The 27,755-nt window shown below is 39.0% G+C and overlaps 1 protein-coding gene across 1 annotated transcript in view; it reads left to right on the top strand.

Moving 5' to 3' along the window:
* The window catches only part of SPHKAP (SPHK1 interactor, AKAP domain containing), a 98,210-nt gene extending 70,842 nt beyond the window's left edge, over window positions 1–27,368 (top strand). The window contains exons 5-8 of the mRNA XM_064585843.1: window positions 6,669–6,854; window positions 11,145–11,197; window positions 11,288–11,469; window positions 25,505–27,368. Coding sequence (XP_064441913.1) covers window positions 6,669–6,854; window positions 11,145–11,197; window positions 11,288–11,469; window positions 25,505–25,648 — 565 coding nt within the window. The 3' untranslated portion in view covers window positions 25,649–27,368. The remainder of the gene's footprint in view (window positions 1–6,668; window positions 6,855–11,144; window positions 11,198–11,287; window positions 11,470–25,504) is intronic.
* The last annotated feature ends 387 nt before the right edge of the window (window positions 27,369–27,755 follow it).

Below are 27,755 nucleotides of genomic sequence, written 5' to 3'. Positions count from 1 at the left end.
ATAAGACAAAGAGCTATGCTAATAAATTAATAGTGGAGATAAAGTGAAATGCTAAAAATATTTCAGTTAATCTGGAGAAAAGAGAACAGAAACAAAGGACAGTTGAGATTAATAGTAAATAATTATCAAGGTGATATATTTAAACACAATCATATTGATAATTGCACTAATTCTTAATGGCCTAAACACTTCAGTTAAAATACAGAGATTGTCAGACTGAATATAAAAGCAAACCCCTACTGTAACACTCTATAAGAAATGTGCTTCAAATATAAAGACATAGATAGATAAAAAGTAAAAGAATAGAAAAAGAAATATCAAATATGAAATAAGATATGATAGAAAGATGGAGTAGCTATATTAATATCAGACTGAGTAGACTTCAGGACATGGAGTTTTATCAGGGATAAAGAGGGATATTTTATAATGATAGAGGGCCTGATTCATTAAGAAAACAGTAATTGTAAATATGTAGTCACCTAAATAACAAAAATTCAAACTACATGAAACAAAATCTGATTGAGCTGGAGCTGGAAGGCTGGAAGGCAAAATAGACAAATCCATAATCAGAGTTGGAAATTTTGCACCCTTCTATCAGTAACTGGTAGAATAATAGACAGAAAGTGGATAAGGATATTTAAGACTTGAACAACGTTTTCAATCAAATTGACCTAACTAGCATTTATTAAACATTCCACCAACAGTAGCAGTATATACATTTTTTTTCAAGTATACTTGAAACATTAACCAGGGTAGGCCATGAGGCCATAAAATAAGTCTTAATAAATTGAAAAGACAAGCTAGAATATTATAGAGCATGTTCTCTGACCACAGTGAAATTAAACAAAATCAAAACATCTAGGAAACTCCCCAAATATTTGGAAATTAGCAACATACTTCTCAAGTATCCATTAGTCAAAGAACAAATCACAAGGGGAGTTAGAATAAACTTTAAAGTGAATGAAAATGGGGAACGCCTGGATGGCTCAGTCAGTTAAGTGTCTGCCTTCAGCTCAGATCATGATCCCAGTATCCTGGGATGGAACCCCACATCCAGCTTCTGCTCTCCTCCTTGTTCATGCTCTCTCTGTCTTACTCTTTGTCTCAAATAAATAAATAAAATCTTAAAAAAAAAATAAAGTGAATGAAAATGAAAACACAATATATCAAAATTTGCAGGGGTTGCTTTTTTTAAAGGAAGAATTGCCTAACATCAACAATCTGAAATTCCACCTTAAGAAACTAAGAAAAGATGGTCAAATTAAATCTAAGGTAATATAAGGAAGGAAATCATAAAAATAAGAGCAAAGAAACAGAATTAACAGAAATAGACAAGAATGGAGAAAAATCAATGAAACTAAAATTTTTTTTTAGTTCAAAGGTTGGTGAATAAAGACATGTTTATACATTTAAAGTTAAAATAAAATATTTAAAATGTGTATGTTTAACAAAAAAAAAATTCAAAGTGGATGAAAGACCTAAATGTGAGACAGAAGGCACCAAAATCCTAGAGAACACAAGCAGAAACCTCTTTGACCTCGGCAGTAGCAAATTCCTACTAGACCTATCTCCAGAGGCAAGAGAAACAAAAGCAAAAATGAACTATTGGGACTTCATCAAAGAGCTTCTGCACAATGAAGGAAACAATCAACAAAGCTAAAGGCAGCCTATGGAAAGGGAGAAGCTATTTGCAAACAACATTCCTGATAAAGGGTTAGTATCCAAAATCTATAAAGAACTTAACAAACTCAGCACCCAAGAAACAAATAATCCAGTTAAGAAATGGGCAGAAGACAGACACTTTCCAAAGAAGATATCTAGATGGCTAACACACATGAAACGATGCTCAACATCACTCATCCTCAGGGAAATACAAATCAAAACCATGATGAGATACCACCTCACTCCTGTCAGAATGGCTAAAATGAACAAAACAAGAAACAACAGGTGTTGGAGAGAATGCAGAGAAAAGGGAACCCTCTAGCACTGTTGGTGGGAATGCAAACTGGTGCAGCCACTCTGGAGACTGTATGGGGGTTCTTCAAAACATTAAAAATAGAACTAGCCTACAATCCAGCAGTTGCACCACTAGGTATTTACCCAAAGGAAAAATACAGATTCAAAGGGTACATGCACCCTGATGTTTATAGCAGCATTATCAACAATAGCCAAACTATGGAGAGAGTCCAAATATCCATCAACTGATTAATGGATAAAGAAAATGTGGCATATATATACATACAGTGGAATATCACTGTATGTTCATTCATTCAGAATGAATGAAATCTTGCCATTTGCAATGACATGGATGGAACTAGATGGTATTAGGCTAAGTGAAATAAGTCAGTCAGAGAAAGACAAATACCATATAATTTCACTGTTCTCTGTCTTAAAGACAGAGAACAAAGTGTGGGTTGATGGAGGGAGGTGGGTGGGGGAGGGGCTAGATGGGTGATGCGTATGAGATAGGGCACTTGTTGTGATGAGCGTCGGTGTTGTATGTAAGTGATGTATTGCTGAATTCTACTCCAAAAACCAATATTGCACTGTAAGTTAACTAACTAAAATTTAAATTTAAGAAACGTGTATGTTTGTTATGATTTCCCCCTTCAATGAACTTTTTATAACTAAACAACTGGATGACCCATTGGAAAGAGGGCTTTTACTGTAGTTCTATATTTTTATTGTTACCTTCTACCTATGGCGAGTGATTTCTATTTTCCATTTACAGTGATGATTCAATATTTCTTTTTAAAATACACATTTAGTTTACTTAAACTGATTTTTACAATTTTTATTATTGATATAATATAGGGGGAATGCAGGTATGGCAAAAATCATGACAGTGGTTTGCTAGTAAATTAAGCTGTGGGAACATTAGGTTAGATGATTTCTGAGGTCCCTGCTAACTCAGAAATTCTACAATTGAATTTGATATCATATAAAAAATGGTCCTCTGAAGCTCTGTATGTGAACTATGAAATCAGAAGTGGAAAAAGGCCATCTACATACATCTGCATAACACATCTGTGTATTATTCATAAATAAATGAGCAAAGCTATACCCCCATTTCTCTCAAAAGAAAATGAAAACCAGTGTTTTAGATAATCATTATTCATTTTGAATTCCCAGTTATGTGACATAGAATATGAGATTTACTGTAAATAGAGCATGAAATTAGATAAAATAAAATATGCTGACAGACTCATTTTTAGCCTGAACATTCAATGTCAATCACTGAGATTTAACTTCTGCTTTAGTGAGAAATATCCTGGAATGAGTTTTTTTCTAGTAATGTAAGGTCCTAATTTAGTAAAGAATTAGTCCAGGAAATTTCTTTTTACCTAAGAAAACAGATGGTTTTAGAAGCCTCTCCTTTGTGCTCAGTACTTGGCTTATTTACCCCCTTTTTGGGAGTATTTGTATTGTTTCCATTTATCTTCAATAAACTTTTCTTTCATTTGAATTTAACTAAATTCACCCAATGTCTTTTTGGTGGCAGTCATTCTCTCACTTTCTCCCTGCTCAATTTGGAAAAATCTCAACATTTTAGAAAGGCAAATCAAGCTTATTAGGGACTTTTTTTCATCAAGTGTTAGTAGCACAGCATGCTAGAAACAGCCACACTTTAATACTGTATCTATCCAGAATGCCGTGGGAAGGAGTCTTAGAAGCAAGTATCCAAAGCTTTTGTGAACTTTTCTAGATAACCAGTTCACCTATCAAAAAGGAAATTTTTCATCGAACTCCAAAATTTATACATTTGAAACTCTACTCTCTATATTAGAACTCGTTTAAAAATTTTTCAAGTATAACCATTTTTGGAGAAACGATAATGGTACTAATCCTAAGATTGAAGAGAATTACATAGACTTTTCTGCAGCCAATATACTGTTTTTAGAATGAAGGACACTGAGTGTCTTGGGTTGCATCCCCTGGGAACAGACTTTAAGAGGGAGATTTTCAGGACAATAATCTGGTAGGAGAAAGTGCTCTCCAGAGATATGTGTGCATACATCTGTAAGGAGGTAGGAAAGGCAAGATTATATGGAGAGAAGGTGCCCCCAAATATGTTTACAACTGGGGCTTCAGCACATCCTACAGGAACCCCTGAAGAGGTAATGGTCTGTCAGGTTTGGTGTCAAGTGAGACAAGAACTGGCCTTTTGTGTCTTTGTATCAGCTGGTTGGTGGGATGCTCACTGAGAGAGGGTACAACCTTGGCCAGGCAGTTCTCTGCCTGCTGGTAATTCCCAGCGCACACTGGCAGCAGCCAATATTCTCTGCAGTCAGTGTGCAACAGCCCAGAAAAGCATTCTGTATCCACTACACCAGGTTATTGCATTTTTTTGTTGTCACCTGAGAAATACACTCTTGCTTTTTGCTTGCAGTTATCAATGTCCTTCTCTCCTATACTATTAATTTTTGATGACGGTCAGTAGTGTCAGGAGAAAGGTTGCATGAATATGTTCATATTTCTGTACATTTGGTTTTCTGAACAAAGAGTATTGACACCTGGATCAAAGAACGATTGAATACTAACCCTAAAGATAGAGACTTTTAGAGAGATACAGAGATTTACATTTCTGGAGCTATTTGTTTACCATCCAGGGTGGTAAAGTAGAGACCGTTTCCTCCTCTCTGCAGAGAACATTTGGATTTGTTTATAAGTGATCTCTCTCTCTCTCTCTCTCCCCCTTCCTTTCTCTCCCCCCGCTCCTTTCTGTCAGTCTGTCTCTCTCTGTCTCTCTCCTTTCTCTCTCCCCCTGATGAAGAAGAGAGGCAAATGTGTCAGCAGCAACTCCTATATGAGCTCCAAGCTTCACAATTTTGAGGTTTTCTTTCTGTGTTGCAAACCTCACAATATGATTCTCCAGCATTTGTTCTGTTTTTACATTCCACATAAAAGTAAAATCATATGGTATTTGTCTTTCTCTGTTTGACTTATTTCACTTAACATAATACCGCCTAGTTCCATCATGTTTTCCAAAGGGCAAGATTATGTTCTTTTTAACGACTAATATTCCATTGTATATATTTATTATATATTCTTTATCCATTCATCTATTGATGGACATTTAGGTTGTTTCCGTGTCTTGACTATTGTAAATAGTGCTGCAATAAACATAGGCACGTGTATGTCCTTTCAAATTAGTGGTTTTGGTTTTGGGAGATAAATTCCTAGAAATGGAATTTCTGGACCATATAGTTGAAAGAGGAGAAATAGTTGGGGCTCAACTGTTAGGAGGCCAATACAATATAGTCCAGCCAAGAGTAATGGAGCAATGTCCATGAGTCTCAAAACTTGAGGTCTAAAGTCTGGTACCAACTCTTATTGCAATCTTGGACAAATCATTTAATTCACCAAGCTTCTGCATTCTAATCTACAGGAAATCTATGAGGTTCCTTCCAAATCTAAATTCAAGCAATTTAGAAGGACCTAAATTAAGATAATTTCATGAGCAAAGAGACAGAAAGGTCAAAGGAAATAAAAAACACAGGAAGAGGATAGGAGGGCAATCAGAATTTGTTTAAGATGTGTTGATTTCAAATGTTTTTTTTTTTTTTTAAAGATTTTATTTACTTATTCATGAGAGACAGAGAGAGAGAGAGAGAGGCAGAGGGAGAAGCAGGCTCCCAAGGAGCAGGGAGCCCGATGCGGGACTCGATCCCAGGACCCTGGGACCACGACCTGAGCCGAAGGCAGACGCTTAACCATCTGAGCCACCCAGGCGCCCTGATTTCAAAATGTTAATGAGACAGATGACTATGTTCAGAAGACCCTCTGAAAAGAGAGCCCCAGAAGCAGGAAGAGGGGCCCAGGCTGAGTTCAGATTTAGAAGCTATTTTCATAGGCAGGAGAGTAGATGAAGTTGTTAGGGGCAGACTGGAACGGAGGGACAGACTGGAACTGGCGACGGCGGCCCTGAGAGGCAACACAGGAAACCAGGCTCTCGGCAAGGTGTGACCACAGAGGCAGGAAGTCCTGGGAACCAGAGAGCAAAACAAAGGCTGCAAGGAGAAACGCCTGTCGGATCCAGGGTTAAATGCTTTTGGAGAGAAACTTGACCTAAAAAAGCACTCATCCAGAAAGGTGGTGCTGATATAAATCAGAGGTTTCAGAGGGAGAGGATGGTGTAACTGGCTAGCTACAAATGCAAAATGTGTTCAGGGGCATTTGCAGGCAATACAACTTGGTAAACCTGCAGAACCGGGTGGGCGTTTTTTTCCCAGCATGGTCCATGTGCCACTTGCATTAAAATTACCTGGCGTAGTTGTTCAAAATGCAGGTTTCTTGGTCTCCCTGCAGAAGCAATGACTCATAATCTCTGGAAGGAGGCTCTGGGTCTCTTCATTAGAAACACTACGGCCCCACATTTATGCTTATGTATGCAGCCCAGGGTGCTTCACTGTGTTTTTGAAGTGAATGGAGGGAGTCAGTAGAAAGACATAAAATGAAGAGATGGGGAAACTGATGGGCAGCAATCTTGAAAAGGCAAAATGGGCCCTAGGGCACCAGGAGAAGGAATAGCCTGAAAGAAAAAAATCCACCCATCTCCAAGTATCCTGCTCACTGCGGCAGAGATTCATGCTCAAGCCAGCCAGGTCCCCATGAAAAGTTCTGCCTTGTGTCTCCGCTCTTGGTAATGGTATCTTGCCCATCTACAGTGACAGTCTTGATGCCAGAGATGTAGCAGGGGCTGAAGTCACGGCAGAAGGCAGAGCCCCCGATGAGTTCCCCAACCTTTCTGGCAGCAGCGGGGAGAGCACGGACAGCTGGTCCCAGCTTGCCAATGAGGAGGACAATCCGGATGACACGAGTAGCTTTCTGCAGCTCAGTGAGCGATCCCTGAGGTACCTGCTCTTTACTTGACTTCCCAGGGAAACAGGTTTCAACACAGATTCTAAAAATACTTTCTAGATGGTTCTCTACAAAGAGTCCCTAATAGAGCAAAAAGGAAAGCTCTGCTAGGTCAAGGTGCCTGCCTGTCGTGATTTGTGTGAGAGGTTTCTTAATATCCAGTTGTGCCTTTAATTACCTTGGCCAAGCTTAACAGTCAGTTGTATTCCTTTCTCTGTAAGCCCCAGCTAGTGCATTCAATAACAACTGGGAAATTTTAAATAAGACCTGCTGTTACACCTGGTGTGTTTGATACTTTCTCTCTGGTTCATTTGTATTTCAGATGCAACCCAGGCTGGGTTTACATGAGGCAAGTGTTTCCACATTGTGTTGTGTTGTTTGGCCTAATTGTTTCTCTCCTTTCTCTCCCCTGCCCTGTGTAATGTTGCTCAGAGAAAGCAAGAGACGAGTTAGAGAAAGATCAGATTTGGAAGGACCCAAGTGCATCAAGAGACATAAACTAAACACTATCCCTCTGTGAGGTGGAAATGAAAAGAATCCCCACATTTCTGCCCCAAGTCTTATTTGATATGATACTGGAAAAAGTCTGCAGACTTTCCAGAAAGACCAGTGGGAAAATGGGATTCAGATGCATCTGGGGGTAATGGCTCCTTAGCAGTCTTATTTCTGGCAGTTCGGTCTGTTTAGACTTAGGAAAATTTCAGTGTTAAACACTTGGTCTAAAATCCCCCCAAACCAGTGGGAATTATTACAATATGGAGATTTTTAAAAAAGACAGAATATAAATCTCTAGACTTAGCAGCAGTTTATATGTTAATTGCCTTCAGTGCGATGTTTGAGGCATCAGATTTCAATCAGTGAATATATTCAATGCCCCACATGAAACCCAAAGCAGGAATTTGAAATTGAAGGAGTACAGTTTGTTACTCATGGTACTCCCCAGGGAAGACTGTCCCGTCACAGGACACACCAGCACTCATCCTTTGGAAACCTGACTTGGAAGAGATGTCACTGGGAAATAGTGGGAGTATGAGAAAACTTAATTGGTTTGCTGAAATTGGATGCATTCCATTCTGCAAGTACCGACAGAGCCTAAAAATTGGCTCAAGCCTACTATGTTTCAGCAACTAAGTTCCAAGCTAGTAACTAGACCATATGTTGATTGTGTAGCCTATGTAAATGATTCAGCAGCCCTTCTTCTCCATTATACACAAGGTATCAGGTGCTGCTTCTCAAAGATTTTACAATAAAGAAGCTAATAAAACTTTGGCATTGCCCAACTTCATATTTGTATTTATTTATTTGAGAGAGAGAGAAAAACAGCATGAGAGGGGAGAGGGTCAGAGGGAGAAGCAGGCTGGGAGCCTGATGTGGGACTTGATCCCAGAACTCTGGGATCATGACTTGAGCTGAAGGCAGTCGCTTAACCCACTGAGCCACCCAAGCGCCCAACTTCATATTTGTAAATTCTGCAGTCCCACAGGAAAATAATCAGCCAGGTGCATATTCTGTGGAATGTCCCTCAGAAAAATCCCTTGAATGGCAACAGGAGAACATGTGTCTACTGGTTTCTGTCAGAAGTCAAGAAGCAGGCAAATGAGCCTTCTGATATCTCCCCAGCCAGCATTCTCAGAAGTATCCCAGTCTCCGTGGGTATACCAAAGGGTCTCTTGCTGAAAGATAAACATCCTCACTGTAACTAGAATGAGGAATACAAAAGCCATGCTGATAGTCACCCACTAGGTGTGGCCCACTAGCTATAACTCCAGTGCAGAAATTCAAAAACAGTGATGATGATGATGATGATGATGATGATGAAGAAGAAGATAATGATGATGATTGGCTGGAGCCAAAAGTGTCTTTTGTTGTGTCTTCCCCTAATTTGTCCAGAAATAAATATTAATTTAGGAGACCCCCAACAATATTCTTCTGGGCACCCAAAGAAGGACCTCTTAGGAAGAAAGATGGAACGTCAGTGTTGGCCATGTGGCCAGGTGGTGGAGACAGGCATTAATATGTAAACTTTTGCTTTGTCAGCAATGGCAACAGTAGTGCCACTAGCAGTCTTGGCACTATGGACCTGGACATTTATCAGGAAGGCATATCAACTTCTCCCATGATTAAGTAAGTAGCCACTGAGATGCAGTGGTTGTGAGACCACTACTCTAATTCCATCTGGCAATCCATTTTGATCATTCAGACTGTGCCCAACCGCTGAATCATCATGTCTAGGCTGCCGTGGTTCCATGTCACTGGAGCAAGAACTGGGGCTGAGACTAGTCCTACCTTAGCACCACTGTTTTCTGGATTTCAAATCTGCCTCCTCTGATAAAATCATCCCGGAAGAAGTTTATCCATAAAATCAGAAATAACATGTCATTTTACTTAATTGGACACAGAAAAGCAAAAATCTTTTTAAATCATACCATGCCAACCAACAAAGACTATTGTTCAATAGAATATAATGTGAATGATTTTTCCTTTACTTGTAGACACCTGGGATAATCACTACTAAATGTGTCTAATACCAAAGGGGGCCACAATGTAGATATGTCATTGCCACACAGTGACTCTGCTTCCCAAGACCTCGAGATCTTCCAAAGACCAAGGAGAAATAGCACTTAAGGAGCACGACACGTGTAACACAAAATACAGTGTGGAAAAGGAGGACAACATGAGGTCAGGGCTATATCCAGAATTTGTGATTATTCTGGAAAAGTAAATGAATTGAAATCTATCTTTGACTACTACTACTTAGCTTATTACTGTTTGGAGTTTTCTTAAATCTCAGAAAGATAAAAATGAAATATAAGACTAATGCTGCTCCCTTATCTACTTCCTCAGTTACTCTCTATAGCTAAGTCATTTTTGTTTCACTATGTAATCAGGTATCCTGCCTGCGGGAGTATTCCTCAGTGATTGAAGGAATCAATCCTTTGTTGTTCCTTACCGCCACTATTCACAAGTAGAGATAAACATACATGTGATCTTGGGTTTGTTTTGTTTTGTTTTTTAAAAGTAGAACCAAAATACAAACAAAAAATTACTTTGGGGTAAATTTTTCTCCTTCAGGAAACATTTGTTTAGCTACCTTTTTCCATCTTTCTCCAGGGTTAGAGCCTAGGACCCCAAACACATCTATGCATTCAGGGAAAACTAAAATGACCACCCCCTATCAGCATCCTGCAGCTGCACAATAGCAGAAACTGCCCCTACCATCTTTCATTTCACTTATATCTCTTGCAGAGACCTAGCAGAGGCTCTAGACCCTTGGGAAATTGGTCATTCTTCTAGAAATAATTCCATATGCGTGGCAGAGCAACTATACTCTCTCTCTCTCAACATTAAGAGGAATACAGTGAAATTTACAGCCAGTAAATCTTAGCAGTAAGAGAAAATATAAGGGAGAATACTCTTATAAAAATACACATTTTAAGAGATCCTGTGTCTTGAATTTCTAGCCCATACAAAAATATAGGACAACCACAGGCTTCCCAAGATGGTCACCTCCTTTCAGCTGTGGGGACATATGCTCTCATTTTGGAAGCATTTACTGAGTCCTGCCATTACATTAAGACTCCCTAACAAGTACTTACTGTATGAAAACACCTCAAACATTAAACATGGTTTTAACTAATGAAATAATTCAGTTATGTCTCTAGTTTTTTATCTCCTCCAGCCTACTCCATCCTCCTGATAGAAAAAGAAAAATTTCAATTTTAATTGAGATCTTTTGTTGTACAATTTATGTTCTGCTGTTCATTGGTTGTTTTTTACCCTTATTTCAGATCAAAGAACCACAAACATTAGAAAAATATTTTCCTAGACTAAAATGTAAATTTGTTGCTATCATAGTATAGGGGAAAAAATCACTGTGTTAGGATGGAAATATTTGGTCTTTTAAATGACAAGTCAAATACAGAAGAAGGATAAGTCCCCAAATCAGATCTAGTTGCCTACAAGATATTTCCTTGATTGTTCAAACCAGTGATGGAAGTTGAGGAGAAGAGAAAGATGAATTTCTTACTCTCCCACACTTATTATCCCAACTAAAACTATGTAATTTATCTTGCCTTTTTAAGGGCCAGGGCTATTTATGGCAGACCCAATAATCCTATGTAAGAGCCACACTGATATTTCTCCAGTGTTACTTCCCTCTATGAAAATGATAAATCTAGATTGAACTTCAGAAGCTTTTAGATCAATAAGATCCATTGCCTCATCGTCTATTTACAGCTAATGTCTAAATATTACCAACCATATACTGTTGTTTTCTCCCAAAGTGAATTAGTAGAAGAAAAGGAGATTCTTAAAGGACAGTCAGAAAATGTAGAGGGTAAGCCACATTCCCATAATTTTGACATACAATTTGCCTGTGATTCCCCCTGGAACGCATAGTAAACCTGGGCTTGTGGTCTGTGTTCAGGTGTCTCTGGAGTGGCAATGGGAGCAGCCAGCCCCCAGGGAAGCATGCTAGTGATCAACTTTGATCTGGAGCCAGAGTGTCCTGACGCTGAACTTCGAGCCACTCTGCAGTGGATAGCTGCCTCGGAACTTGGGATCCCCACCATCTACTTTAAGAAATCTCAAGAAAACAGAATCGAAAAGGTACCCTGTCCTGTGTTTGGATGTGATTAAATTGTGCTTTTATTACTGCTGGAAACTTGGTAAATTCCCAGTCAACTCATTCAAATGTGAACTATTTGTTCTTTTTACCTTAAAATTTTGACTAGAACTTTGAAACCTTCCATCTGCATCAATATAATCATGGTAACTGTTTCTTTGACCCTCAGTTGGTCTCAGCTCATTGGTGACAATGAGAAAGTGAAGTGCGGAGATGGGAACTTTCTCAGAGTCTGGTGTTTTGTTTCTTTGTTTTTGTTTTGATATTTCCTTGCTCTGGAACCAACCTCCTCATACCACTCATTTAAATAAGAGGTAGAAGGGAAAGGCTTGATAGATATAAGAAACTAAAGTGAGGCCATACTGATATTTAAAACAGACTGTGACATGGTGTCAACAAGATGCAAGTAATCCTCTACTGAACAGGTTTGCATTAGATGGACTTCCTCCTTATCACTCTCCACCTACCAGAAATATAAAGTCAGGGAATAGATCCCTTGCCAACCTCTAAATTAATAGCAACTATCACTCTAACTCCAAAACTGTCCACTAACTGTTATAGAATGTTAATTATTAAGATTAAAGCACAAATCCATCTGCCAATGTCTTCAAGCTCAATTTCCCATAATTTAAAAGCATGCTCCTTCTAAAGGTGTTCAAATTAATAATAATGTGGCCATATGAGATTCCTATTGCTGTGTAACAAACTGCCATGAATTTGCTAAGTTAAAACAACACCCCCTAGCTCTGTTGCCAGAAGCTGGGTGAACTCTACTTTGCTCTCTGGTTAGGGACTTGCAAGGCAGAAATCAAGATGGCAGCCTGGCTGGGCACTTGTCTGAAAACTGTGGGGAAAAACAAGCTTCCAAGTTTGTTCAGGTTGTTGTCCTAATTCAGTGCCTTGTGGTTGTAGGATTGATGACCCATTTCTTTGCTGTGCCCCTTCTAGAAAGTTCCAGCATTCCTTGTCGTATGGACCCCTCTATGTTCTCATGCAGTCAATCTCTCTTACTTCTGCCACCAACCAGAGAAAATGGTTTTTAAAGGATTTATGCACTGAGATTAGGTTCACCAGATAGTCTCCTTTTTGATTAACACAGTATTAACTAAAGAATCCCTTTTGCCGTGTACATAATGAGGTCATAATTTTCTCATCTTATTCATGATAATGAGGATTAGGGCAGAAATCTTGGAAGCTGGTTTAGGATCCTGCCAATCACTGCCACAGTGCATTTTGTAATGTTTTATTGTCACAAAGTATTTCCACATATGATTATACTTCTTTCTCAGTAACCCTGTCAGAAGAGCCAATGGCTATTATCATCCCTTTTTAATGAGCAAGTCAGGACTCAGAGTGGCTGGCCCATGAGAGAGTCCTCAGGTAGTGATGTCTGAGCATAGTCCTGGAAACTTCTCAATAGTGTCTCTCTCAGGTTCAATTGCCTTGGAGTTATGATCTGGATTTTTTTTTAAAATATGGAATTCTCATTGTCAAAATCTAGCAGGCTGAAATAAAAAATCCTTTACCATGTGGCCCGTGCACATGGTAATTAGAACAGTTTCCCCATTTCTGCATCGCCAGCCAATGGCATTGGATACTGGAAAAAATGAGAAGGAGACATAATTGATACTGCCCTCTTCCGCATCAGTTTCTCTCTCCAACCCGTAATATATTTCTCTTCCTACCATTCCATGCCATCTGAATCTAGATACTATCTATAGATACTATCCTATACTTGTCATACCTTTGTTGGCGAGGTAATGAGTAGTTCACTATTTGATAAATTCTCCTTCCACCTTACCACCCAGCCTGCCCAGTGCAAAGAGTGGAGTGAAAGAGCACTCCACATTGGACCCCTCCTTCTTGTCATACACAATCCTAAAGACTCCCTGCCATGGGGGCGGAGAACAAGAACATTCTCAGGTAAAGTGGATCCTCAAATTCCTGGAAAAAATGAAAGACGGCTGGTTTCCAACTTTATCTCCAGAGCATTACTTGGTGCATTTTCGGATGGTCTCTTAATAAAGTAGATTTTTATACAATCCACCATTTTGAAGAAACAACATAGTAGTCTATGTGAATATGTGTCTCACAAATCCTTATTAGGTGAAAGGACAAGGGGTGTGTCATGAACTTGATTACTAACTTGATTTTGTAAATCAGGCCCTGACTTGATATTTATTTATCCTCACTAATTTTCTTTTCTTTTTTTTTTTCTGTTTTTACTTTTTATTTATTTTTTTTCTTTTTTAATTTTTCTATTAACATATAATGTATTATTTGTTTCAGGGGTACAGGTCTGTGATTCATCAGTCTTACACAATTCACAGCACTTACCGTAGTACGTAACCTCCCCATTGTCCATCACCCCGCCACCCCATCCCTCCCACTATCCTCACTAATTTTCAGTTCTCGGAGGGAATTCCTGCCTTTGCTCATAGCTGTTTTTCTGAGAAAATAAACGCTCCACTAATGTTATCAAGAAAAACAGGAAGTAATGTTTTACTCATTCAATGTAGCATCAGGTCAAGGAACTTATTTCTAAGGATTGTAACTTTAGGGACTAAATATTCTAATTTTTTTCACTCAAAGTTCTCTATGCAGAGTGGTTCTCCATAAATGGGCACGGTTTGTTGTCTGAGATGGAACTGTTCAAATAAAGCAAACCCACAGACAAAATGTTGACATCCTTTCTTTTATCAATGCTGCATTTGGAAACCTCATTCTGATTGTCTTTCTTAATTAGTTAAGTAGTTATTTTGAAGTAGTGTGGAAGAGAGATTGTGGCCTCCCGTGAGGCTTTGTCTTACGTAAAGGCAAACAATGTCTCACATGTTCCTACTCAGTTTGTAGAGGATTAAAGAAGCATCTCTGTTTAGTTCAGAAATGTCATTTTCCCACCATCACTCGAATATTAAACATCACTCATAGATCTATGTCCTGAGTCCCCATTTGTGTGAATTCTGAATTTTTAAAATAGATTAACTTAGTTAACAATTTTCCCACTAGGGTGTTTCCTCATCAACCCCCCTGCCTTGTGACAATACAGGAGTGAACTGAAGAGGAGAGGGTATCGTGAGTAAATACTGAAGCAGCTCACCTTTCCCACCATTGACCTTGGAGTTGAAGGGCACTTAATTAAAGTCAGCTTATAATGAATTTCAGCCACATTTCAACTCAAAGGCAAATTCCAAGCATTTTTGGTGCCCAACATAGTGTCACTCTTTTCTGATAAAATGACACTTTCGTTTTTAAGCTTTCTCTTTCATGGTGTTTTTTTCTACTCATTAAAATGCTGTCCACTTGAAAGTCATACACTCAGAACATTCATCGAATGTTTATTGAGCATATACAACAAGGCACGGTTCTAGGCTCTGGAAATAGAGGGAACAAAAGAACAAAACTTATGACCCATGGAGTTTCCATTCCAGTTCCAGAGGGACTCAGAGTAGGGTGAATATAAACTGGGAGAAGCTCAGATTGTAAAGAGAAATCTTGAAATATGATGGAAATTTATTTTAAAAGCAGATGACAAACACATTGAAAATGGGATTTCTCAGGGAGAGGAAAGATGGCAGAGGAGTAGGGGACCCTATTTCAACTGGTCCCCGGAATTGAGCTGGATATCTAACAGACCACTCTGAGCACACACGAAACCAGCCTGGGATGTAAGAGGATCTGGATCTCTACAAACAGAATATCACAGGCAGGGTTGGTTTCGAGGTACAAAGCAGGGAGCCGTGATTCTGTGAGCAGATATTGGAGGATAAACAGCAGTGGGAGGGAGCCTGGCCTTGGGGATCCTACATCACTGGTGAGTGACAGCCTCGCTCACTGGGGACAGGGCACAGACTTGCAGACTGGTAACAGCGGGGAAAGGACTTTAGGGCAGCCCTTGGGACAGAAACCCAGAGCAGCGGGGTCACCCGCACAAACTGGGAGCCACTGGAGGTTTTAGAAGCACAAAGGGCAGAGACATGCCCCAACCTGGAGGCAGGACTGGGATCGCTGCTGAAGGGCGCAGTTTATAGCAGCATGGACAGAAATGGAGACAGTGTGGCCTGGAGAGCTCACTGAAGAACAGACTGTGATCTCTCTGCTCTGAGGCAGAGGGTTGGAAATGGTCTCTTCTGCTCTGACGCACGGAAGAGACACGGAAAGCCACCAGGGAAAGCTGCTAGAGAACAAAAGCCCCCAAAACTGATTCCCACTGAGCCCATCCCCCACCACTGGGGGGCAGGGCAACTATGCCCAAACAGGGTTGCCTGAGTAACAGTGCAGCAGGCCCCTCCCCCAGAAGACAGGCTGGGAAAACAAGAGGCCAGCAACCCTAAGGTCCCAAGAAAACAGGTACATCTTGCTTGGGTTCTGGTCGATAATTTGGACTCTATACATTCCCTCAAACACCCATCAACAGAATGACTAGGAGGAGGAACACCAAAAATAGAAAAGACTCATAGATTATGACTTATGCGGCAGATTTAAAAATGGATGAAGATATAACCAAGATGTCGGAGACGGAATTCAGGCTAGCAATTGTGAAGACAATAGCTAGAATGGAGAAATCAATTAATGGCAACATAGAGTCTCTAAGGGCAGAAATGAAAGCTGAATTGGCAGAACTTAAAAATGCTATCAACGAGATCCAATCCAATCTAGATAATCTAACAGCTAGGGTAACTGAGGCAGAAGAATGAATAAGCAACCTGGAAGACAATATAGTAGATAAAAAGGGAAAAGAGGAGGCCAGGGAAAAACAGCTCAGAATCCATGAAAATAGAATCAGAGAAATAAGTGACACCAGGAAGCATTCCAATGTCAGAATAATTGGAATCCCAGAGCGGGTGGAGAGAGAGAGAGGACTAGAAGATGTATTTGAGCAAATTGTAGCTGAGAACTTCCCTAATCCAGGGAATGAAAGAAACATTTGCGTTCTAGAGGCAGAGAGGACCCCTCCCAAGATCAAGAAAAACAGGCCAACACCCCAGCATGTAATAGTAAAACTTGCAAATCTTAGAACCCAGGAAACCATCTTAAGGGCAGTTAAGGGGAAGAGATTCCTTACGTACAGAGGGAGAAACATCCGAATAACGTCGCATCTATCCACAGAGACCTCGCAAGCCAGAAAGGCCTGGCAAGATATATTCAGGGTACTAAATGAGAAGAACATGCAACCAAGAATACTTTATCCGGCAAGGCTGTCATTTAGAATGGATGGAGAGATGCAGAGTTTCCACGACCGGCAGAAACTGAAAGAATAAGTGACCACTAAGCCGGCCCTGCAAGAAATATTAAGGGGGGTTCTGTAAAGGAGAAAGACCCCAAGAGTGATATACAACAGAAATTTACAGGGACAATCTATAAAAACAACGTCTTCACAGGCAACATGATGACAATTAATTCATATCTTTCAATAATCACTCTCAACGTGAATGACCTAAATGCTCCCACAAAACGGCACAGGGTTGCAGATTGGATAAAAAGACAGGACCCATCCATATGCTGCCTACAAGAGACTCATTTTGAACCTAAAGATACATCCAGACTGAAAGTGAATGGATGGAGATCCATCTTCCATGCCAGCGGACCTCAAAAGAAAGCTGGGGTAGCAATTCTTATATCAGACAAATTAGATTTTAAACTAAAGTCTGTAATTAGAGACACAGAAGGACACTATATCATTCTTAAAGGGTCTATCCAACAAGATCTAACAAGTGTAAATATCTATGCCCCCAATATGGGAGCAGCCATCTACATAAGCCAACTGTTAACCAAAATAAAGAGTCATATTGATAACAATACGTTAATTGTAGGAGACCTCAATACTGCACTCTCAGCCATGGACAGATCATCTAAGCAGAAAATCAACAAGGAAACAAGAGCTTTGAATGATACACTGGACCAGATGGACCTCATAGATATTTATAGAACATTCCACCCTAAAACAACAGAATACTCATTCTTCTCAAGTGCACATGGAACTTTCTCCAGAATAGACCACATACTGGGTCACAAATCAGGTCTCAACTGATACCAAAAGACTGAGATTATTCCCTGCATATTCTCAGATCACAGTGCTTTAAAACTGGAACTCAATCACAAGAAAAAATTTGACAGAAATTCAAACACTTGGAAGCTAAAGACCACTCTGCTCAAGAATGTTTGGGTCAACCAGGAAATCAAAGAAGAACTTAAACAATTCATGGAAATCAATGAGAATGAAAACACATTGGTCCAAAACCTATGGGATACTACAAATGCGGTCGTAAGGGGGAAATAACATAGCCATCCAAGCCTCACTCAAAAAAATAGAAAAATCCTGAATTCACCAACTAACTCTACACCTTAAAGAACTAGAGAAGAAGCAACAAACGACGCCTAAGCCATGCATTAGAGGAGTAATAATTAAAATTAGAGCAGAAATCAATGAATTAGAAACCAGAAACACAGTAGATCAGATCAAAGAAACTAGAAGTTGGTTCTTTGAAAGAATTAATAAGATCGATAAACCACTGGCCAGACTTATCCAAAAGAAAAGAGAAAGGACCCAAATTAATGAAATTATGAATGAAAGGCGAGAGATCATGACTAACACCAAGGAAATAGAAACAATTATTAGAAATTATTATCAACAGCTATATGCCAATAAACTGAGCAATCTGGATGAAATGGAGGCCTTCCTGGAAACCTATAAGCTGCCAAGATGGAAACAGGAAGAAATTGACAACCTGAATAGGCCAATTAACCAGTAACGGGATTGAAGCAGTGATCAAAAATCTCCCAAAAAACAAGAGTCCAGGGCCTGATGGATTCCCTAGGGAATTCTACCAAACATTCAAAGAAGAAATAATACCTATTCTACTGAAGCTGTTTCAAAAAATAGAAAGAGAAGGAAAACTTCTAAACACGTTCTGTGAGGCCAGCATTACATTAATCCCCAAACCAGGCAAAGACCCCATCAAAAAGGAGAATTTCAGACCAATATTCCTGATGAATATGGATTCCAAAATCCTCAACAAAATCCTAGCTAATAGGATCCAACAAGACATTAAAAGGATCATCCACCACGACCAAGTGGGATTTATGCCCGGGATGCAAGGGTGGTTCAACATTTGCAAATCAATCAATGTGATAGAACACATTAATAAGAAGAGGGAGAAGAACCATACAGTCCTCTCAATTGATGCAGAAAAAGCATTTGACAAAACACAACATCCTTTCCTGATTAAAACTCTTCAGAGTATAGGGATAGAGGGAACATTCCTCAAGTTTGTAAAATCCATCTATGAAAAACCCACAGTGAATATCATCCTCAATGGGGAAAAGAGAGCCTTTCCCTTAAGATTAGGAACACGTCAAGGATGCCCACTCTCGCCACTATGTTCAACATAGTACTAGAAGTCCTAGAAACAGCAATCAGACAACAAAAAGAAATAAAAGATATTCAAATTGGCAAAGAAGAAGTCAAACTCTCTCTTTTCGCAGACGACATGATACTTTATGTGGAAAACCCAAAAGACTCCAACCCCAAATTACTAGAACTCACCCAGCAATTCAGTAATGTGGCAGGATACAAAATCAATGCACAGAAATCAGTTGCTTTCTTATACACAAACAACGCAACTGTAGAAAGAGAAATTAGAGAAACGATTCCATTTACAATAGCACCAAAAACCATAAGATACCTCGGAATAAACCTAATCAAAGAGGTAAAGGATCTATACTCTAGGAACTACAGAACACTCATGAAAGAAATTGAAGAAGACACAAAAAGATGGAAAAACATTCCATGTTCATGGATTGGAAGAATAAACATTGTTAAAATGTCTATGCTACCCAGAGCAATCTATACCTTCAATGCCATCCCAATCAAAATTCCAATGACATTTTTCAAAGTGCTGGAACAAGCAATCCTAAAATTTGTATGGAATCAGAAAAGACCGCGAATCGCCAAGGAAATGTTGAAAAAGAAAAACAAAGCTAGGGGCATCACATTGCCTGATTTCAAGCTATATTACAAAGCCGTGATCACCAAGACGGCATGGTACTGGCACAAAAACAGACATATAGACCATTGGAACAGAATAGAGAACCCAGATATGGACCCTCAACTCTATGGTCAACTATTCTTCGACAAAGCAGGAAAGAATGTCCAATGGAAAAAAGACAGTCTCTTCAACAAACGGTGCTGGGAAAATTGGACAGCCACATGCAGAAGAATGAAACTCAACCATTCTCTAACACCATTCACAAAGATAAACTCAAAGTGGATGAAAGACCTCAATGTGAGACAGGAATCCATCAAAATCCTAGAGGAGAACATAGGCAGTAACCTCTTTGACATTGCCCACAGCAACTTCTTTCAAGATACATCTCCAAAAGCTAGTGAAACAAAAGCAAAAATGAACTTTTGGCACTTCATCAAGATAAAAAGCTTCTGCACAGCAAACAGTCAGCACAACAAAGAGGCAACCCACAGAATGGGAGAAAATATTTGCAAATGACACTACAGACAAAGGGCTGGTATCCAAGATCTATAAAGAACTTCTCAAACTCAACACCCAAAAAACAAATAATCGAGTCAAAAAGTGGGCAGAAGATATGAAAAGACACTTCTCTGAAGAAGACATACAAATGGCTAACAGACACATGAAAAAATGTTCATCATCATTAGCCATCAGGGAAATCCAAATCAAAACCACATTGAGATACCACCTTATACCAGTTAGAATGGCAAAAATGGACAGGGCAAGAAACCACAAATGTTGGAGAGGTTGTGGAGAAAGGGGAACCCTCTTGCACTGTTGGTGGGAATGCAGGTTGGTGCAGCCACTTTGGAAAACAATGTGGAGGTGCCTCAAAAAATTAAAAATAGAGCTACCCTATGACCCAGCAATTGCACTCCTGGGTATTTACCCCAAAGACACAGATGTAGTGAAAAGAAGGGCCATATGCACCCCAGTGTTCATAGTAGCAATATCTGCAATAGCCTAACTGTGGAAAGAGCTGAGATGCCCTTCAACATATGAATGGATAAAGAAGATGTGGTCCATATATACAATGGAATATTACTCAGCCATCAGAAAGGATGAATACCCAACCTTTACAACAACATGGATGGGACTGGAGGAGATTATGCTAAGTGAAATAAGTCAAGCAGAGAAAGTCAATTATCATATGGTTTCACTCATTTGTGGAACATAAGGAATAGCCTGGAGGACGTTAGGAGAAGGAAGGGATAAATGAAGGGAGGGAAATCAGAGGGAGAGATGACCATGAGAAACTATGGACTCTGAGAAACAAACAGGGTTTTAGAGGGGAGGGGTGTGGGGGGATGGGTTAGCCCAGTGATGAGTATTAAGGAAGGCACGTATTGCATGGAGCACTGGGTGTTATGCACAAACAATGAATCGTGGAACACTGCATCAAAAACTAATGATGTATTGTATGGTGACTAACATAATAAAATTTTTTAAAAAATGGGATTTCTCACACCTCAACTATGAGCCAAATTCACAGAATTACCTGGGACACTTACTTACAATTCATATGCCTAGGCCCTTCCTTGGCCGTGATTACGTTCAATGGGGTTCAGAAATATATATTTTTTAACAATTTCCCTCAAGTGAAGTCATTTTGATGAGTACTAAAGTTTGAGACCCCCTTCCATAAGAAATATCCTAAAGGGGTGGCAGAATTTGAGGTACACTTTAAGTATCCTAAATTCCAGGGCAAAGATTGCTGAGAATCCTAATGCCTAATGATCTAAAACAGTTTGTAAACATCACTCACAATGGCTAACACTATATGCAACTGATGAATCACTAAATTCTACCCCTGAAACTAATAATGCAGTATATGTTAACTAAATTGAATTTAAATAAAGAATTTTTTTAAAAATTTAATCTGCTTAATTCAAAGTGATAAAAATCATGAAGGTAACTGTTTTTTTAAAAAAAGACATAAATTAGCCAATTATTCTGCCTCTTGGATACAAGGTATCATTGCACTTTAGCTCCTTTTCTAAATCTAATGAGCTTCTGTGAGCTAGAATGGCCTGATGACTGGCTTCACTGTAAATCAGTGCCTTTCTCATCTTTATGCATTTGAAAATTACTTCCTTTTCTTGGAGGCAATGCAAAGAACAGAGGAAAGAGAGGAAACAGGTGTAGGCATACCTCCCCAAGAAAGTGAGGGTCAGAAGAGACATGATTTCACATATAATTTCTCATTCTATTCAACATGAAAAGTGGTGGAAGGACAATAAGAGAAAAAAATGAAGGACAAATAGAGAAGAATTATACACTGCCTTAACTTAGACTACCTTAACAAAATACCATAGACTGAGCTGCTTATACAAGACATTTATTGCTCACAGTTCTGGAGGCTGTGAGGTCCAAGATCAAGTTACCAGTAGATTCCATTCCTGGTGAGGGCCCTCTCCCTCCCTCTGTCCTCATATGGTAGACAGAGAGAGCTCTGGTGTCTCTTCCTTTTCTTATAAGGGCATAAATCTTATCATGGGAGCCACATCCTCATGACCTCATCTAAACCTAATTATCACCCAAAGGCCCCACCTCATAATACCATCACATTGGGGTTTGGGGTTTCAATATATGAATTTGGTGGAGAATACTGACATTTAGGGGATAATAGATACTAAATCTCTTCATTTATAAACATAAGAAATTGTCTTGAATTGAACCCCTTAGTCAAGGTTCTCAAACTCAGTGTGCTCTAGAATCACCTGGGGAGATTTATGGACCCAGATGCTCTGGCCAATTAAATTAGAATCTCCTCTTGTTATGAAGCCCAGGTATTGGAGTTTTCTAAAGGTCTCTGGTGGTTCCAGGGTACAGCCAAGGCTGGTAATCATAGCTCTACAGGCTATAATTGCAGGAACAATATAAAAACCAACTCACTTGTGTTTAATAAAATGGAATTCTGCCTTGGAGCAAAAGAAGGTAGTTACTTTCAGAAATCCAAGCTGAGTGTTTCTTTAAAATCTCACAGCTTGAAACAACTCCCATAGATTTTACCATAGGATTTTGTAAACAACTGATCTAATTTAGTAAATGTGCCTGTGAATATAAAAGTCCTCTACCATGTAATACTCTTCTTCAAATGAGTCTGTCAATGATACACCATCACAGGATGTAAATTCTTCTAGTTCCTTAAGACAAAATATTTGCTCAAGGAAATGCCAATTATGATCTATAGAAAGGGAACCTAATTATTATTGATTGTGAAATGGCAGGAAATGAAAATATTTGATTTTTATTTTTCAGTGCATTGAATGGAAAACTCAGATCACTAACATACTGAAGCTGATTATGAAATTACCAGAGCAAACACATGGACAGGCACAATGAAAGATCTAGGGCCAGCTGCTAAATTGAATGTGGTTTTAAAGGCTATGGTAACAAGCTGGAAATGTCCTTTCTTGGCTTCTTCACAATTTTAGCCTCATTTTTATTTAGAAATTTCTTGCAGTCAAGGAAGAAAAGAAAGTGTAAGACCTTCTTGCTCATCAGACCCACAGATGTTTCAAGGTCTTGATGTCTGAGATTAAGTCATCACAGCCTCAGAGTAGGCTATAGTTAGTGGGGCCAGATCATTTTTAAAAGCTTCTTTATTGGGATATCAGACTGGATTTGGAAATCATGAGACAGATTCTAGCCTGTGACCATTCCACAAACTACTGGCAGAGTGACTACCTTGTGGGGCATTTTGACAACTTTGGGTCAATCAACCTCATCCTGTGGTCATCACCACAGTGGGAGATCCTCCTTCAACAAGTCCTAAGTAGATGGAAAGAAGCAGTAATTGAGCTTCTAAAGAGGTCTGAGGCTGAGAGCCTCCTGGGTAGGGCTTAGCAAATACTGACATCTGCTCCAGAGTTTTGATTATCTCTTAGAGCAATGACTCAGGGATAAAAGTTGGGAACAAAATGGTAGACCAGTGAGCCAGAGTTTATAGAAAGAAAAAAAGGAGCTGAGGCTAATTTTATATTTCTGTGTACTTTATGTTAACTGCATCTTTATAAGACATGTTAAGGGAGAGGAGACACCCTCAAGGGATGGGTCTGGCCTAAGGCCATTGGTGACACTTGAAGGAAATCTTGAAGAGAAGTCACCAACCTATGAACCTCTCACAATGAGACTTCAGAAACTTGATGTTCAAGCCTTCTCCACTGGTAACACCTACTTTCTAGACTTCCAGTAAGAGCTGGAAAAGTTTGATTTGTCGAATCATGCAAAGACATCCTAGCCTTTCTCTCTTTTTCTCTGATGCTTCATGTTTTTACCGTTAGTATGACAGAAAACATGCCTCGGACCATTCATACATGCCAAGATATAAGTAACAGCTCACAAAGTTATTTTTATTCATCTCCACAAATTACTAATAGCTGCTAGGAATGTTCCCCTATCTGAGGGTATTTGCCTTTTAAGCAAAGTCTTAACCTAAAAGATTAAGCTCTCTAAAATTTCAGGAATCTGACAGGAAGCTAGGCAGAAGTTGCAAAGGGGTCCCAAACAACTAGTAGTCTATGAAATGTTATCACTGAGACCAAGGGAGCTGAATGGAGCTAACCTTCCATTGCTGTTCAAGTGAACAGTGAAGAGAGGTCTGAGCTATCCTACCGCACAACATACACAACACTGTCAGTCACAATTCAATAAGACAGATGCCACGTGATCAGCTTTTACTGTGCTTCTTGCCCACTACCATTTCACTAATCTAGGCTCTGTTCAGCCTCAGCCTACAACCACTTTTGTGGAGCATCCTATCAATAGAAAATTATTGACTAAACAGCCTCAAGATACACATGTTTAAATTACATATATGTAAATATATTACATAACACTTAAGAAAGAATACTTAGATGAGGTTCATCCTCAATGATTCTGAATGCCATCCCATATTTCAAATAGTTTTCATGGTCATTTTGAATGTATTTGACTCACATTTGGTCATTTGTTCCTTCTCTCATTCAGCAAATATTTACTGAACACCTATCAGGTACAGGTACAAGATAGTAAGATATGGCTTAGGTATTGTCCTTCCCTGGGGGATTATTATCTATAACCTAGTTGCTATTGACCTCCTATCTGTCTCTTTGTTTACATCATCCTAAAGATCATGCACATGTATTCATCTCTCAAGACCTCAATTTTTCATTGTTAATGTCTGCTTCACAGAGTTGTTGATAGAGTTGAATGAGATTACATGCGGAAATGTACTTCGTACAGGTTTTGGCCCTTAATAATTGTCACTTTTCTTTAAAAGTATCTGCCTAAGGAGTTTGAGAGGCCTTCACCCTGGCTTCAGCCCACAGTGTCATGAAGGGAATGATCTACAATGATTTCTTATCTTTCAACACTTCAGCTCACAATTCACCTGCAGCAAAAAACATTGTCTCTAAGTCGTGGCCAGTTGAAGTTGGTACCAATAACTGGGTGGCAAATCTAGGGTGTTTCTTTAATCTTTACTTTGCCTTTTGCAATGGAAAGCCAATGTCTCTTGAAATGTGATGATGGGGGAGGGGATTTTTCAAGATGGAGTGAAGAGCCTGTAAGTGACCATACCCAAAAATTTAGCACTTGATTTATTTAGCCTAAATGTATGCACCCAATCAGAGATTATTTGAGACAGGTAGAAGGTGCTGGGAGCTATTCTGTACAGTCCTGCCAGCGAGAGTCCAACCCAGAGAAACGCAAACCTGAGGAAACTCTGGAAATATCTAAAAGACAGACTCTTGAAAGAAGAATTCCATTTAGTCTCCAGCAGTCAATGGATGACAACTGCTCTGAAGAAGAAAATTCCAGTTCACTTGAAAGAACTCTCCAACAATCTGAATTGTCTAAAAAGAAAATAGACTGTCCTGGAAAATAGTCCTCTGTCACTAGAGATTAAAAATATAGCCTAGAGAGCTGTTGGCTTTGGAAGAATGATTGAATGTGATAAATTTGAGGCTCATCCATGATATGGGAATCCTAACTCTGTGCTTTATTTTAGTTTTTAGATGTCATGCGGCTGGTTCAGCAGAAGTCCTGGAAAGTGGGAGATATCTTTCATGCAGTTGTTCAGTACTGCAAAATGCATGAGGAACAGAAGGATGGGACCCCAAGTCTCTTTGACTGGCTCTTGGAACTGGGATAAGACAGCTTTGCCTTTAGAGTATTCCTTTCCTTTATCCCAGCTTAGATTACAGTGGTTTGCTCTAAATGCTCTAAACTTTCTCAAAACATCCCATCACATTAGCAGAGCTATAAAAAATCTGCTATCCAACTCTACTGCACATGGAATAAGTCTGAGGAAAAGCAATAGGTCTGTACAAATCAATACAACCTATGAGCAAGTTCAAAAGAGCTTGTATTAGAATGGCTGGAAAAACAAAAATTTAGTGGGCCCTAAACTAAAAGCTTAAAACTAGGCCCAAAAATCCAGGAAAGGTGTTCTTAAATATTTTTAATTATATAAACTTATGTGTAATGTCTCCAATTATGTGAATCAACTAGAAGCAAAGTAATCAAAATAATTTTGTAAACTATGATATAACCTTTATTTTACTCTTTCAAGCTGATTCAGGGGCTGTCAGCCCGGGTCAACACTTAAGATATGGATGAGAAATTTCCAGAATTTTGATACAAAGGATTTTCACTATCAGACCAATATCAGTGGATATTAACAGAAGTGCACGAGTATTACTGATGTCCTCTACTGAGGTGATTTCATTTATTTACTTCAACTCATTGATAATACTCTGCACCTCCCCAACAATATCTGTGTTCCCACCTAACCAGAATACTATTGGTTTTTAGTTGAGAGAGAGAAAGACTGAAGGTTGTCTCATGTCCATCTCTGTATTACTTGGGTAACATGCTCACAGAATTCTTACCATAAGAAAAAGCTTTCTTACAAAAAAAAAAAGTCTTTTGAGATAAAATCTGCTTGTGTATTAAATTATATGATATAAACTTTCATTTTATTTTTCTTGTAAATTATGAAGAGATTATTATCTTAAGTAATATATTGAGTTATCTTAGAGGTTCATAAAACATGAGGGGATTGTTGTCTTAAGTGTCATATCTTGACACGTGAGCTCAGTGCTTTTATTATAAATGTGTTGGTTCTGGTATGGCAGACCTGTTACCTGGGTGACATTTATAATGACGGACGCAGGATTTGACATAACCTGCTAGGATCATACACTCTTTCTGATTCAAAGATATTGGCATTTAATTTGGGAAGAAGAAAACCTTATCACATTTAATTTATTTTAATAACAGAGATTGACTGTTCTGAAAAATAAAAAGTATCTAACGTCTCCTCTCCCTTCAACTAAATGAGGTACACTGGCTTTTATTTTCTTGACCAAAGAAGGTGTTTATTGAAGATTTCCTGAAATACCATGCTTTTATTCTATTTTTAAAAATTGTGAAGTAATTTTAAGTGTGAACAAGGCCCCATGCCATCAATGAGGGCCTTATGCATCATCGCCATCTTGAAATGTCAAGAAATCTTCCTTGTAAGACTTACTTCCCTCTTCAACACACACGGAGGAATCCTCCCCAGTACTCATTAGACATTTATTATATTAATAGTCCAAATTTAGGGTATGTGTTTAATTTGTCACATTAACAAGATGTCAAATTTTAAAATGTATCTATTATCTCAAGCCAAAAGTTCTTTGTGCTACTAAATGGAAAAGGATATATTTATTTTTTAAACAATCCCAGAATATTGTGTGTGGACATTTGTTGTGCTCAAATGAATGTTTACTTATCCTACAAAGCACAAATACTGGATTGTAACCATGTGATAAAGTTATATGTTGTACCTAATGTTACAAACTAATCAATAAATCTTTGTTGCCGAATTGTTCATCCTTTTTTCTCCAAAAGTCCTAAGTGCCTCCTATAACACAAGAGCCACAGTATGATTGGATGAAGGTAGATTATCCCTTAGACAAGTTTTACTGTTACACTTTCAACTTTCAAATAAGCCCGTGTTCTTTGACTAAATTAGTTAGCACCAGTGATATTCATGTAAATTGGCATTTCTCAACCTTGGCACTATTGACATTTGGGGCTAAATAATTCTCCGTTACTGTGCCTTCTAGAATGTTTAGCAGCCCCCAGCCCTTATCCACTAGATGCCAGTAACCACTTCCTCCCATTGTGACAACAAAAATATCTCCCAACATTGCCAAACGTTCCCTGGGTGACAAAAATCACCACCAGTTAGGGGTTGCTGGTATAAACAA

This window comes from Mirounga angustirostris, unplaced genomic scaffold, assembly GCF_029215605.1.
Source record: "Mirounga angustirostris isolate CCGP_5_RB_7025 unplaced genomic scaffold, mMirAng1.0.hap1 SCAF_3, whole genome shotgun sequence".
Lineage (NCBI taxonomy): Eukaryota > Metazoa > Chordata > Mammalia > Carnivora > Phocidae > Mirounga > Mirounga angustirostris.
The sequence above is the reverse complement of the archived record's forward strand: the minus strand, read 5'-3'. Positions and strand labels throughout refer to the sequence as shown.